This window comes from Syngnathus acus, chromosome 22 (assembly GCF_901709675.1).
Source record: "Syngnathus acus chromosome 22, fSynAcu1.2, whole genome shotgun sequence".
Classification (NCBI taxonomy): Eukaryota; Metazoa; Chordata; class Actinopteri; order Syngnathiformes; family Syngnathidae; genus Syngnathus; species Syngnathus acus.
This window is the reverse complement of record NC_051106.1, coordinates 5010907-5023875: the sequence shown is the minus strand read 5'-3', so window position 1 is coordinate 5023875 and position 12969 is coordinate 5010907. Positions and strand designations below refer to the sequence as shown.

Genomic DNA, 12969 nt, shown 5'->3' with positions numbered 1-12969 from the left:
AATTACACTTTTAGAATGAAATAAAATGTAAATAATATTATTATGGTGCAGGAAGATAAACCGTTTTATATGAAATAGAATTACAAAAAAAAAAGTAAATATAATACCAAAAAAGACCATGCATAATGTTTTCCTCCCCTTCCTAACCTCATTTACGAGGGATCTGGTCAAATCCAAAGTGGCATTAATCACGCCTGTGCTACACACTCTTGCATGTTCATTATTTTTCCCTCTGCAACTTTTAGACAAATAGAATTACAGAACTGAACACATGGATATGCACAGGATTTATCAAGCACCGCATGATGCTTGTTGGCAGGTTCGAGGAGCCAGCGTGGGCTGCCACTCAACTTTTCTCGTGAGTGATGCGTTCATGGTCACGCCTCCAAGGGCACTACAATGCATCTGCTGTTACACTGCTCACATCACATTGAGCGTGAGGCCATCAGACCGGCAACAGGTAAGGGAGATCCCCGTCACATTACTCATTTATTTTTGTTCTTTAACATCCAAGTGGTGTTCAAACCATCCATCCCATTGTTTTGTTGTTCTATTTTAGAAGCTCCGATTATGTGATAGTTCAAATTTAAAATTCACAAACACACATACATATATATAGTGCCCATATTTAGTTTGTAAAAATAGTTTTTTTTTTATTAATAAAATATATTTTTTTATATATAACTGATGGTTTTCAAGACTTGTTTCAGAGTACCGTACCTTTTAAACTGAATACTTTGACGTAAACTTCTTATTCCAGTCATTCAGTAACTGTTTTGATAATCAAATCTCACCGGTCATCTTGACTTGAACTTTAAATTTTAGAAAATATACTGTCAAGGTGTTCAACAGTTTTGCTTTCTACAATATGTGCATCATTGTACATTTCTTTAAATTGCATTTGGAATCATGAGAATTTACTTTTCTACACATCCAAATAACATTATATTAACAGAGATTGAATAAAAAAAACACACATTAATTAGCAAATTTTAGTTAACATTATGTGCAATGTACATTAGCGAATCAAAACGTCAATTTTCAAATACCATCTTCTTTTAAGAATACCCTCAAGGTCTATGATCAATTTCATGAAATAGAAAAAAATGTAAACGCCAGTGAGGACAATGAAATTTAAAAGAGAAAGTGAATGCATGTCTGTTTGTTGATGACATAGAAAAAGATTGATAATTCCTCTTCTAAATGATTTCTACATCTGTACAATCTTTCTTTTACCCTATTTGTTTCTACCACAAGATCAAAAGGAAGAAAGCCTTATTGCCTCCGATCAAGGTTTTGCTTCCTTATTGTCTTGCAAGTTGCAAATACCACAGCATTTTCTGGTTTCGACAGTGTGACATTCATACTCTAAATTGTATCTACATTTTACTGTTTAAAAAAAACAACATCTGTTTATGGGTGAAGAAATCTGTACCTGTTTTTTGGCCTATAAAAAAGATGAGATAAGCACAAATATGAATCATTAAAAGATTTTTCTACTTCTGTTCACAGAAAAATTCAGACTTTTAAAATGTGCAACGATTGTTTTTCCCATTATAACTTTAAATGCATTTATTAGTTACTTACTTACCCGTGTTCACTCTTCCCCATCTTTTCAGAGTGTGATTTTACAAAGTGTGTCGAGCCTAATGAACATGAACCTCAGCCCTAAAGAGCAGAGTGTGAACAGCTCAAATGAAGGCTGCCTTGAGGATGACAAACACAGTCCCTTGCTGCCTTGCTTGCGCAGAAACATCTACGATGAGCCACTTTCCTCATACCCCAACGGCTCGATCATATCGCAACTTCTCCGAAAGACCATGCACAGCAAAAGGGCACTTGATGAAAGCCATTTTTACATTTCAAACTCGACTGCCACTGACTCTGGACAGGATGACCGCAGCAGTGTGTCGTCAAAGGACAGCACAACAGAAGCATCCTCCCCCACTTGCCACATTTCAACAAGATACAGCGCAGAGGTAGATCCGCCCATGACGGACCACCTTCAAGCTAAGCGAGCCCGGGTGGAGAACATCATCAGGGTGATGGCAGGCTCTCCCAACAACAAGCCAATTGGGGAGAGCGAGCGACCCGAGGTTGATTCCCGAGACACCAGAGAGTTTCGAGAAGCGTATCGGGAAAATAAACGCAAACAACGGCTCCCTCAACATCAGGAGCACAGTATTGGAGGGCCGGCGAGCGGAAAAGCTGATGATGATACTAACACCAAAGATGAGGAGTGTCACAAACTGAAAGAGCAGCTCCACAGCATGCAAAAGCTTCTGCGTCAACTCCAGGAAAAATTCCTTCAGCTTTATAAGCAGGAAGGTGCAGATCATGAAGACAAGGCAGCTGCTGATTTTTACACTCCGGCGGGAAGCAGCTACACGGGCACTGAAGATTTTGAGAGGAAGATTAGGATGAATCCAGAGTGTGGCGACAGAATAAAAGTAGTTAGTCATTCGGCTCAACAAAGAGAGACTCAGAACCTTCGGGAAATGTTGAAGCAGGAGCTGTCCAGAGCTTTGAATGACTGTGTGGACCGTGTGTTGACAAACGTGTCCTCATTAGGACTTGATGTGTCCTCTCAACAGCGAATGTGTCCATCTCCAGAAGTGAAGATCAGTTCAAGTGATAACAGAAAGAATCAACAAGATGCTTCAATGCAGGAACATCCGCATGCTGAAGAGAGCTCTGCCAAGCCCCACTCTTTGGACTATTATGATAACGCAGAGCCGCACCAAGACCAGACAGAGGCGCTCTCTTTGGTGGTTCGCAAACCGGTGACGACACCTCTAAGCTCGGTCGCCTCCGCAGTGAAGCGGCCCTATCCGGTCCACCAGACGCCATTCCAGTTCAACTACAGTGCCCCGCTGCATGACAGTCAAATCCTGGAGCACCTTCTCAAGTATGGGCCACATTCTAACTTTGGGGCTCTCCACTGCTTGCCCCATTCCATGGAGAGCACCTCACCTGATCCAGTAGATCTTCCTTGGGACACAATCGCATTGAGATCCAAAGTGACACCCAGTCACCTCAGCCACCACTCTCGTCCGTCTGCTCTGGGGCCTGTGACGGTCGACACTCTCTGCCTCCCCCATGTCAAGCTCGAGTGTGGCGAGCTGCAAAATATGGCCGAGCGAAACCCCTACATGTCTCTCAATATATCCTTTCACCAAAGTTGTTATTGAGACAGAATATCTGCTTTTCACCTTTTTACATGATGCAACATGTGGTTAACATAAACAAAGTGTGAAAGTAGTCCAGAAACTTAACATATTTTTTAAAAATATTTTGAATCTGAAAGAGCAGACCAGAGAGAAATTACCTGTAAGATCTGAGTTATTCTATCACATAGGCAAAATATCAAAGAATTAAGTGAATCGAGGAGTAGAATGATGAATAAGAGATAATAACATGAATAAGCAACCCTTAGATATCGTATTAGGTACAGACATTCAATTAAATAACCTTTGTCAATTTATGAGGAAAATTATGAGACATTATTCAGATTTTTTTTTGAATAAGTGGTCCAGAGAATGGATGGATGGATATTTATATTTATTCTAGGTATTTTTCTTTCACTTGGTGTCACTTCAGAATTACGATTCGTCGAAAGCTGTCATGAGTTTGAGCTATGGTGGCCCATAGGGGATTAAAAAAAAAACAAAAAAAAAAAAAAAAAAACAGCAACCAAAAATAAAAAGAACACAAAACACCAACAATGATACGGCAAAAAAGCTCACACAAATGTTTGCTAAACTCATCTGCAGAACAAATCTTAGCCTCAATTACTTAAAAACAGAAACAGAAAATTCTACACAAATATATTTTTTTGTTAGGTAGAGATTATTAAGTGAAAGATATTCACATATGTAATTGCAACATCACTTGAAAAAAAAAAAAAGGGGCTTAAAAAAAAAAAAGGGAGGCAGTCAACAATATTCTATAGTATCGACACACTGTTCGGTGGCGTCTTATATTTTCATGCTCCCCTCACTATAATGGAGCTTTGAGTCACTGGTCAGTTTTAGAACAGATAGTAACTTCAAGGAGAATTTATTTCTTTGATCTCGTTCCCCTCCTATCGAAAATTACTGCGTCTTCTTTAATCTGACCAGAGTAATGACTTTAAGTCCGCAAAAAGACAAATAAAAAGGAATACAAGGCTTTGATAAGAACTGCCAGGAACAAACGCCGATTTTTCAAAGGCTGAGAAAGCATCGTGTTCTGTTTCAGGAAGCATCTTTTTTTTTTTTCATACTTGAAAAGGTGCAGGATCTATTTCTCCATCATCATAGTAATGGGGGTGCATAGAAAAGGTCACATGTGAGTGCTGGTGGAAACCACAAGTGGCTCCCAACCATAACACTTGAGCTCTTGTCTTGAGTATATGTTATTGTGTACCTTTGTCAGAATGCACACAACTGCACAAAAGTGCAAAATGACAGCGGCAGCTTGGACTTGTGTGAACAACGAAAGAAAATCAGTGTGAGACAAGATGCTCCATTCATATCTTTCACCATTGATTGCGTTTGATTACATTTCCGGAAGAAATTATTTAGTCAAAATATCTTATTTTTCATACTTGGGAGAATTTTTTAAAATTTAGTTTTTATTTTAGCTTTTGAGCGCTAATGACTCTGCTACTCTTTGAACAATAGCACATTAATTTTTCATCCCGGTTTCAAAGGTAGGCTTTTCTAATAAATGTATTATGTTGTGGCCCAATGAGAAAATTTTGTGACCTGAGGCATGTTGGTGGACTACAGAGGAAATGCTCCATAACATCTTCATTGCCACAGGGGAAAAAGTCAAATAGAAACAGCACTCATTAAATTGTTGTAAATATATCTTTTTAATCTAAAGCTCTAAAAAAAAAAAAAAAAAGTTTGCAGAAGTAAAATGAAACCACCCTTTTTTCTGAAGACAGAGAAGAGAGTGTGACATATGCTGTCTTTAAATTAGCTCCTCTTTGGTTTTAACAGCCAGCCATGAAGTGCTTTCCTCGCTAATTAAAAATCCCTAATCTAATTCGTAATTCTGTTTTGCCAATAAACACATGTTAGGGTCATTATTGACTCCAGCTAGTCTTCAGCTAAATGAAATTTAGCCCAAGATTGATGCAACACAATACTCTCCTCCACTATCACCTTGCACCACATGTGACTATTTGTCCGTTGTGTTTGCCTTAACGTGATCATGAACATCCAGGAGGGTCTCACCCCGAGTCACTTGAAGAAAGCCAAACTGATGTTCTTCTACACTCGCTATCCCAGCTCCAATGTCCTGAAGACATTCTTTCCCGATGTCAAGGTAATATACTCTAACATCAAACTGTTTTGTCCAACTCCACCGCTATCGACTTTAGGACAGAAAAGAGCCGGCCGGCAGTGTGTCGGAGGAGAGGAACAAAAACGCAGAGGGTTTAAAAAACAAAGCCGCTGAGCTGCTAGTGTGTCCTGGGGGGCAAAGGGAGATACAGAGCCATTCTCTGTGTAAAAAAAGCCACTCCAGTCAGCAAATGGAGTGACAAAGGACTCTCATTGCTATTGAGTGTCAACAGAGTTGGTATTAGAGACTTGCTGGGTCTAAACACAACATCCTGTTGGCCTCGGTCTTGTGTCTCTAGCTGTTCTTAGCTCCGGGCATCCGTTCTTTTTGTCTTTGCGTGGTTTTTTTTCACATCAGGCATGCTGCATAACAAACTTCTCCCCACTTCTTCTGTCCTCTCATCCTCTCTCGGTCTGGGCCCCTGCCTATGTTGACCCCCGGGTCAGGGGGGAGGATGCCGCGGCGGCGGCCTGCGAACGTCTCCTCCTTGCTTACAATCCGGCGCTGGGAAGTGGCACGGAACAAAAGAGCGCCTAATCCCGATGTCTGATTCCATTCTATCAGCTGGAGTCAGCGAGAGGGAAGCTTCCTTCTGTCCTTAGCACATCGCGTTCACACCCATCACACCAGTGGGAAGAAGCGTCTTTGATGCCTGCCCAGCCCTTAGGCATTTTTTCCCCCCGCGCCTCTTTCACTCATCTTTCTGGATGACAAGATAGAACAACACGACTAATGTCAAGACTGCGTTTAGAAATACACAGGCCTGGCAGGTGTTTTCTTTTACGCTGGACATTGATGGGAAAAGATCAGCGTAATTTGTGTCTCGGATAAATAGGCTGACAGACTATTAGCTGGAATTTTGCCCCACAGGTACTGAAACGCAAGTTAGTGCAGTCAATTATTGCGAGAGCCTTCAAAGTCCATTAAACCGATTTGATTTGAGAACACGGAGCTTAATCATTTCTATTGAAATGAAGTCTATAATAACATTTTTCATCCTGAAATTCGTCTTTATTCTTTGCCTTCTAAGAATTAATTGAATTTTTTTCATTTTTTCTGTCTCCAGTTCAATCGCTGCATCACATCTCAGCTGATCAAGTGGTTCAGCAACTTCAGGGAGTTCTACTACATCCAAATGGAGAAGTTTGCCCGCCAAGCCATCGTGGACGGCATCAGTGAAGTCAAAGACATCAGCGTCAGCAGAGACTCGGAGCTATTCCGTGCACTCAACATGCACTACAACAAGGCCAATGACTTCCATGTAAGTGCTGTCACTATTTCATCTTTTATATTACTTTTATATTTTATATTACTATTATATTGTCTCTCGAGATAAATTTGGATCTTAAAAAATACAGTCCACATATTGGTTTATGTATAATAAATCCAATCTTGTATCTTGTCATATCGAATAATGTATTGCTTGTGTATGTTAAAAAATACACAATCACAATATTTAAGGGAAAAAAATTAGTTTGTTTTTCAAAGTCATTCAGCCCAGAAAATGGATAGACAAGCACTTGATCAGCATTCCAGTTATCACCTCGCATGTGACTCACGGCTCACCTACGTCCTCCGACTGCACCTGTGGCTTGCCAGCCTTCGCCGCCATTATCTAAACTCCAGAGTGATGTTTTATCACTCTGTGGGAAGAGGAAGCCGCAAAATCCCGCTAAAACAACTCCGGATTAGAGAAGCCCGTACGCCTGAGTGAGGGTGAGATTGCTACTGATGCGGAATGCTGAGAAAGACGCTGCGGACTGCAAGGCAGAAGGCCACTCAGTGGGAAAGGGATGGGACCGTTTTCTTTACCTTGGGACTAAGACATTCCTTTCCCAGGGATGCTTTGTGTCAGGAGATGAGGGGAAAGAAAAATAACTAATGCCAACAACTAGTGCTGACCGCCTGACCGGTTGATGGGAAACGAGGCTGTTGTCTCTCTTCTGACTGCACCTCATGAGCCTGATACTATTGTTGATTGAATTGCATTAGAAATCTTTCTATGAACTCTGAGTAATAATTGCCAAGCAGAATAGCAAAGTCATATCAGTATTTCAATTTTTAGTTTTAATTACCGTGTTTCTCAGTAAAAGGAAATAAAAAGAAAACAAACAATATCTGCATAACACTTAATTGGGATTGAGCATTTGACTAACATTTTTAGTTTTCCTGATTGACTATGTTGACAATTAACTTGCTCGTTTTTTTTAAAAGGAGGAAATGACTAAGGGCCGAATTTTTCTTCTGGAACATGTTTTCTCAGGATTAATTTTGAAATGAAAAAATATTCTTCTTCTTCTTCTTATTATTATTATTATTAATAGTAGTGGTAGAATTTTTTAAACAATTTCATTTCCACACCTTTCTCAGAATTCATAACAGTCGATTAATTGATTACTTTTGCCACGCTCTTCTGAAGTGAAGAACTGAAGAAAAGCTTGATGTTTAGCTTTCTCCTCAGATCAAGTCAGGCTAATTAAGGCAGCCTTTGTTGTGCTGCATTTGTTATCATGAGTGATGAAAACAAAAAATGATGGGCTTCTTTAGCGAATTCCAACCAAGATGCCGTGTTCCGTGTATCTATGCCCGCCCGTCTTCACTCAGTCTCTCCACTTCCTGTCTTTTCCAGGTTCCAGACAAATTCCTGGAGGTTGCCGAGATTACTTTGCATGAGTTTTACAAAGCTATTTCTGTGGCCAAAGACTCGGACCCCTCCTGGAAAAAGGCCATCTACAAGGTCATCTGTAAACTAGACAGTGACGTCCCAGATGAGTTCAAGACGTCCTCTTATTTGTAGGCCAAAGCGGAAAAACATGTGATGACAAATATAACGTAGGAACTGATGAGAAAAGTTAGTCACTTGCGTATTTTGATCATTTCTTGTAGTGCTTTTTACTAGTGAAGTGAAATGTAGCTGTTGGATTATGTTGGATGACTAGGTAGGTTGTTAATATTCTTGTTAAAATGAATTATTCATTTGTGTATTATACATCTTGTGTTTACTTATATAATCCGCCTCCGCACAATTAGTTATTGAGTTTGTAGTTGTTTAGAAAAATGTACGTAATCCTTTTAGTGCCATATCTTGGGCGGAGCTCAGCTTTCTTTTATTTGTTGTTCTTTTTTAGACCACAAAGTAGTTGAGACTGAATCAACAGCATCTTTGATTATAAACAATAATTAATTTATTTCTTTGTTCATTCTGCCCATCACTTTACAATCAACTTGTAGTTTATCTTGATTTAGAGTATTGTATTGAGACAGAAAAAAAAAAAATGCACTTGCCGTTTTGTGTTATAATGTTTTGTGAATTTGCTGTACACCAGTTGCTTAACATAAAGTGCACGTGGAAACAAATGTAAAGTACAATCCGGATATTTCAGTAATATACTACATTGTAATGGATGATAATGGAATTAAAGATGCTCTAAATTATGACAACACGTTTTATTCTTTCACGGTAATCAATTCCGTTAAAAGCTTTCTTTTCAGTTGCACGTGTTGAAATATGAAAATACTGTGTCCAGCCCGTCAGCCCTGAAGGTGCCTCTAATCCACGTTGACCCCAACTATTCTGTTCACATTGTCCACCAGAGTCAATTCAAGTCAACTTTCTAAGGCCTGCATTCATTGTGTGGCCTCTGCGGATGCCGACAACTGCCATTTTCTTAAAAAACGGCCACAATGCATTCCCTCCTCGTGACTAATGCCCGAGGTGACCTCATAACACAGTTGTGCCACCGAAGCAGAATTCCACAAACCCACTGGTTCTTTCTTCCAGGCAGCCCGGCCGCTCAAAAGCACACTGATTGCAAAAGCATGCGCCATGCGCACAAGTTGGACGACATTGCAAACGTTGCTTTTTGATGCCTTTAAGGTCATCAACCTTTTTAAAACTAATTAATGGACTATTTAGCTAATTAGAAATCTGCAACACATTATCTCTATAAATCTCTGCAAGGGTCATTCAAATGAGCATTACAATATTCCTAGGAAATCACAATGTACCATCACTGCTGAGATTTTTTTTTTTTACCTTCGCTGGCCTATAAAGGAGGATTTTATATTGCGTTTCTGTCACATAACGCTAAAAGTTACCTTTATGTTATGTGACCCGAGACAAGACAACACAATATATAAGTGCCGCTTTTTCTTGCCAATGTGTTGGTAACAAACCAAACATTTAATTGGAAAAGCTGTTAGGTAGCCAAGCACCAATTACATCAGAAATGATAACATTAAGGAAATTAAAACATTAGTTGGATTTGTTGATGAGAAAGACAGGAAACAATAAACGACACTAATCTTTTAATAGACATGTCTTTTCAATTAGAGCTGCCTTCTTCAGCAAATTGATTTACATCCTCAGTACAATTAAATGCCTCCGGTTGAAGCAGAGAGCTTTGCTCCAATTAATTTGCCTGGTGACATTTTCAGAATAGGACTTGGTAACCTCTGATATAATGAAAGAAAACAAAGACAAATACCTTCACTTGTTCAATTGCCTCCGGCTGACAAGGCTTCCACTTAAATGGGTTGATTTAAAAAAAAAAAAAGTTTGATGAAGCAAAGTTGGTTCAGAAATGAAGATGAAAAATGCCACAGACCAAGATGAAATTGAAATAGAAAATCACACAGTAATTTAGTGGATTTCTGAGAAGTATATATATAAGTCTAATCATGAATGAGACTGTCTGCACGTGAGCACAGGAAAGATAAACGTCGCCATCTAGCGAACATTTTAAGTATTACACCCACCCCCCTGCCTCAATATTAAATCTCACACACTTCCACTGTCAAAATATAATCCCAAAAATTATTATTATTGTATTGTTGAGTTTCCAAAAAAATATACATCAGCGAAGGCATTTTCCATGCAATTGAATTGACTCTGACTTTGGATCTTCTTTAACAAGGGAGGATAAAGACGGGATCAAGCGGCTCAGGAGGCTGTGAAGGAATGGAATCAGTCAATTGGGAGGTCTGAGACATTCTGCCCATTTAATCTCCACGCTCGTGCTTGTGTACAAGCTTTTTTTTGGGGGGGCATAGCGAGCAAGGGGAGAGCAACTTAACAATAAGGGAGGTTGACTTTAGACTGCCCTTCAGACAACCACTTCTTGGTGTAGTTTGGTGCGATCACCAGTAAATCTTTATTAATTTTAATTGGAGCCTCCATTTAAAAGAGCAATTAAAGCGGATTAATCGAGCCCATCCCGTATAATGTCTTCTGTTAATTAGTTTGTCAGCACTGTTTTAATATCGCTTAATGACTTCATATTTCAGGGATGACATTAAAGGGATGCTGAAGGAAAAGAAATGGCCTTATCACAGTGCGCGGCTTTAATAGAAGATGTCCCCAGCCAGTTGGCAAGGTCAGGCCCGTGGGCCGCTAGGGAGGAAGATGCTGCAGGGTGGCACCACGCTGCTACGCTCCTGGGATACAGTAGCTTGCGCGCACGCAGTGATGTACTCTATGCCATTTAGTAAAATGTAGTTCGTCACGCTCTATTACGAGGAGACCTCAAAGTGTAGGAGGCATTAAAGACAAGGGTAAAACTCGAAGGTCAAAGTGTTAAAATGTTGTATTCGCATTAACAATAGATATCATGACGGCTTAGTTTTCACATTGACACACTACCAGCTGTACAGTACATTTGATATATTTTACAATAAAATCACACGTTCATTTCCAACATCAGATCTGAGCAAATTTCAATTGGTTTAATTGTTTAAACTTTAATTTAAATGTTTTTGAAAAGTTAACATTACGCCACCTGTTACAAAATTGATGTTGGCTAATATAGTGCAAAAAGCAAAAAATCGGAACAATTTGCTTGTATGGAATTTATACGTATGGTTCCATTCAGATGTATTGGGACATTGGCAATCATTTTATCATTTTAATCATTTTATCTCTAGACACCACCATAATAGATTTGAAAAAAAAACCGACCAAGATGTGACTAAATTGTAAACTTTCATCTTAATTCAAAGCAACCAGGTTCTCTGTCATATGTTGCAAAGAAACACCTAAAGCACATCCTCTTTTCTTATTGCAGCCCGGCCTGGCACGCATCCCTGCTAATTTGAGTGTGCCCTCGCACCTCCACTCTCCTCAGCAGATTCATAAATCTCATTCCCATTATCCCGCTAATTAGCCGGGATTACAGGAGCATGTAATGCCCCTACTTCCCAATAGATTGATTGGAGGATGGTCTCTTTGTTTTGAAATCACTTCCTGATTGATGTACAGAGCCCTAGTTTGCAATTGTAATGGCCCAGATGTTAACAATCAAATGCGTTTCCGCTCCAGGAAGTAACAGTCTGTCATGGAAGAGGAGCCAGCCGAGCGTGTAACGACACATCACAGGAGTGTGGGGAAGGAGGGATGGCAGAGGAGGGGAGCAATGGAGAGATGGAGGGGTGAAGGGGGGGGGGGGGCAGTTACGGTAGCCCTGGCACAAAAAAGGCACAATGTCCAAATGCACAACAGAACTCAACTTTACTTATTGTGATCAAATTCCAAACTGCATATTTTCCTTTAACCCATTCAAAAAAAGCTGCTTTAATTGAGTCATTTAATTAAAGAAGACGGATAGACAGAGAAAAATGGTTACATAAGCCGCAGAACCAATTCCCCAAACTTGATCAGAGCATCAGGGCTGAATATATGATCGGCTTGAATCAGGACAATTCCGAATCAGTAGAGGGCACTATTGTCTTACCAAAGTGTCTCCCTCACTTTCTTCCTCATACCTTTTCCCCCCCCTCTTACCCTTCACCGATAAATCACTTTCCCAGATAGTTAATGGATATAGAAGCAGATCATGAGTGAGCTATCTGTGCGGCGATAATTTAAGTGAAGATCCCCACGCTGATTGCTGTGAAAGGTTATTTATTTCAACAATAATGCGGGACACAAAGGGGGAATCTGGGTGAGATTACCTGCAGGTGCACGCTAGAGTGCTCATCTCCAATGGAGCAGCGTGTAAATTGGGTTCACTTTCCCCAATGAAAATACAGACTGCAGTTTATTTCAACTTTATGCACATGGAAGGCTGCGCTTCCCGCTCAAGGGTGGCTGGGGACTGGCTATATGAGGGGAGGGTGGGCTTAGACCTTGAAAAATGTCTCTTTTGTCCCTGAGTTTCCTGAGGGCTGAACTATTGAGATTTGGTTGTCCACCACGACAGCTTTCACCCCTCTAATTAAATGAGCAATAAGGAAATTGTCTTTAGCGTGCCGGGGCTGGATCAAAATAGGCCCGAAATGTGCCCTTGATAAACGTTGCATGTCTGCATGCAACCACGGCCACTATTGATTGGCTGTAGTTGGTGGAGCACCTTGGGACAGAGAAGACAGCTTGGTACAGGCTCTCTGCTTCTCCTTTCATGCAGAAAAACACATGATTAAGCCCTAAAACTGACATGTCCAAAAAGTCCTGGGGAGAGACAAGAGGAAATGGCTCCATATGCTGCCCCATGTGGTCACAACAACCCAAATAAAAAGTGCGGCCTGCCGTCCAATAATCTCTAATCGCAGTGGTCTGCCAACAACTGTAAACACGCCGAACGCAACCTAAAAGCCTCGGTGGACTTTTCTCGACACACTTGGGTATACGATGTAGCTATA

The 12969-nt window shown here is 40.3% G+C and overlaps 1 protein-coding gene across 1 annotated transcript; it reads left to right on the top strand.

Moving 5' to 3' along the window:
• Positions 1-382: 382 nt before the first annotated feature.
• prox2 (prospero homeobox 2) lies at positions 383-8759 on the top strand. The gene is made up of 5 exons (XM_037241621.1): positions 383-460; positions 1620-3164; positions 5209-5316; positions 6401-6595; positions 7964-8759. The coding sequence occupies exons 2-5, from the start codon at positions 1650-1652 to the stop codon at positions 8129-8131; spliced, it is 1986 nt and encodes a 661-aa protein (XP_037097516.1). The 5' UTR covers positions 383-460; positions 1620-1649; the 3' UTR covers positions 8132-8759.
• Positions 8760-12969: the final 4210 nt, after the last annotated feature.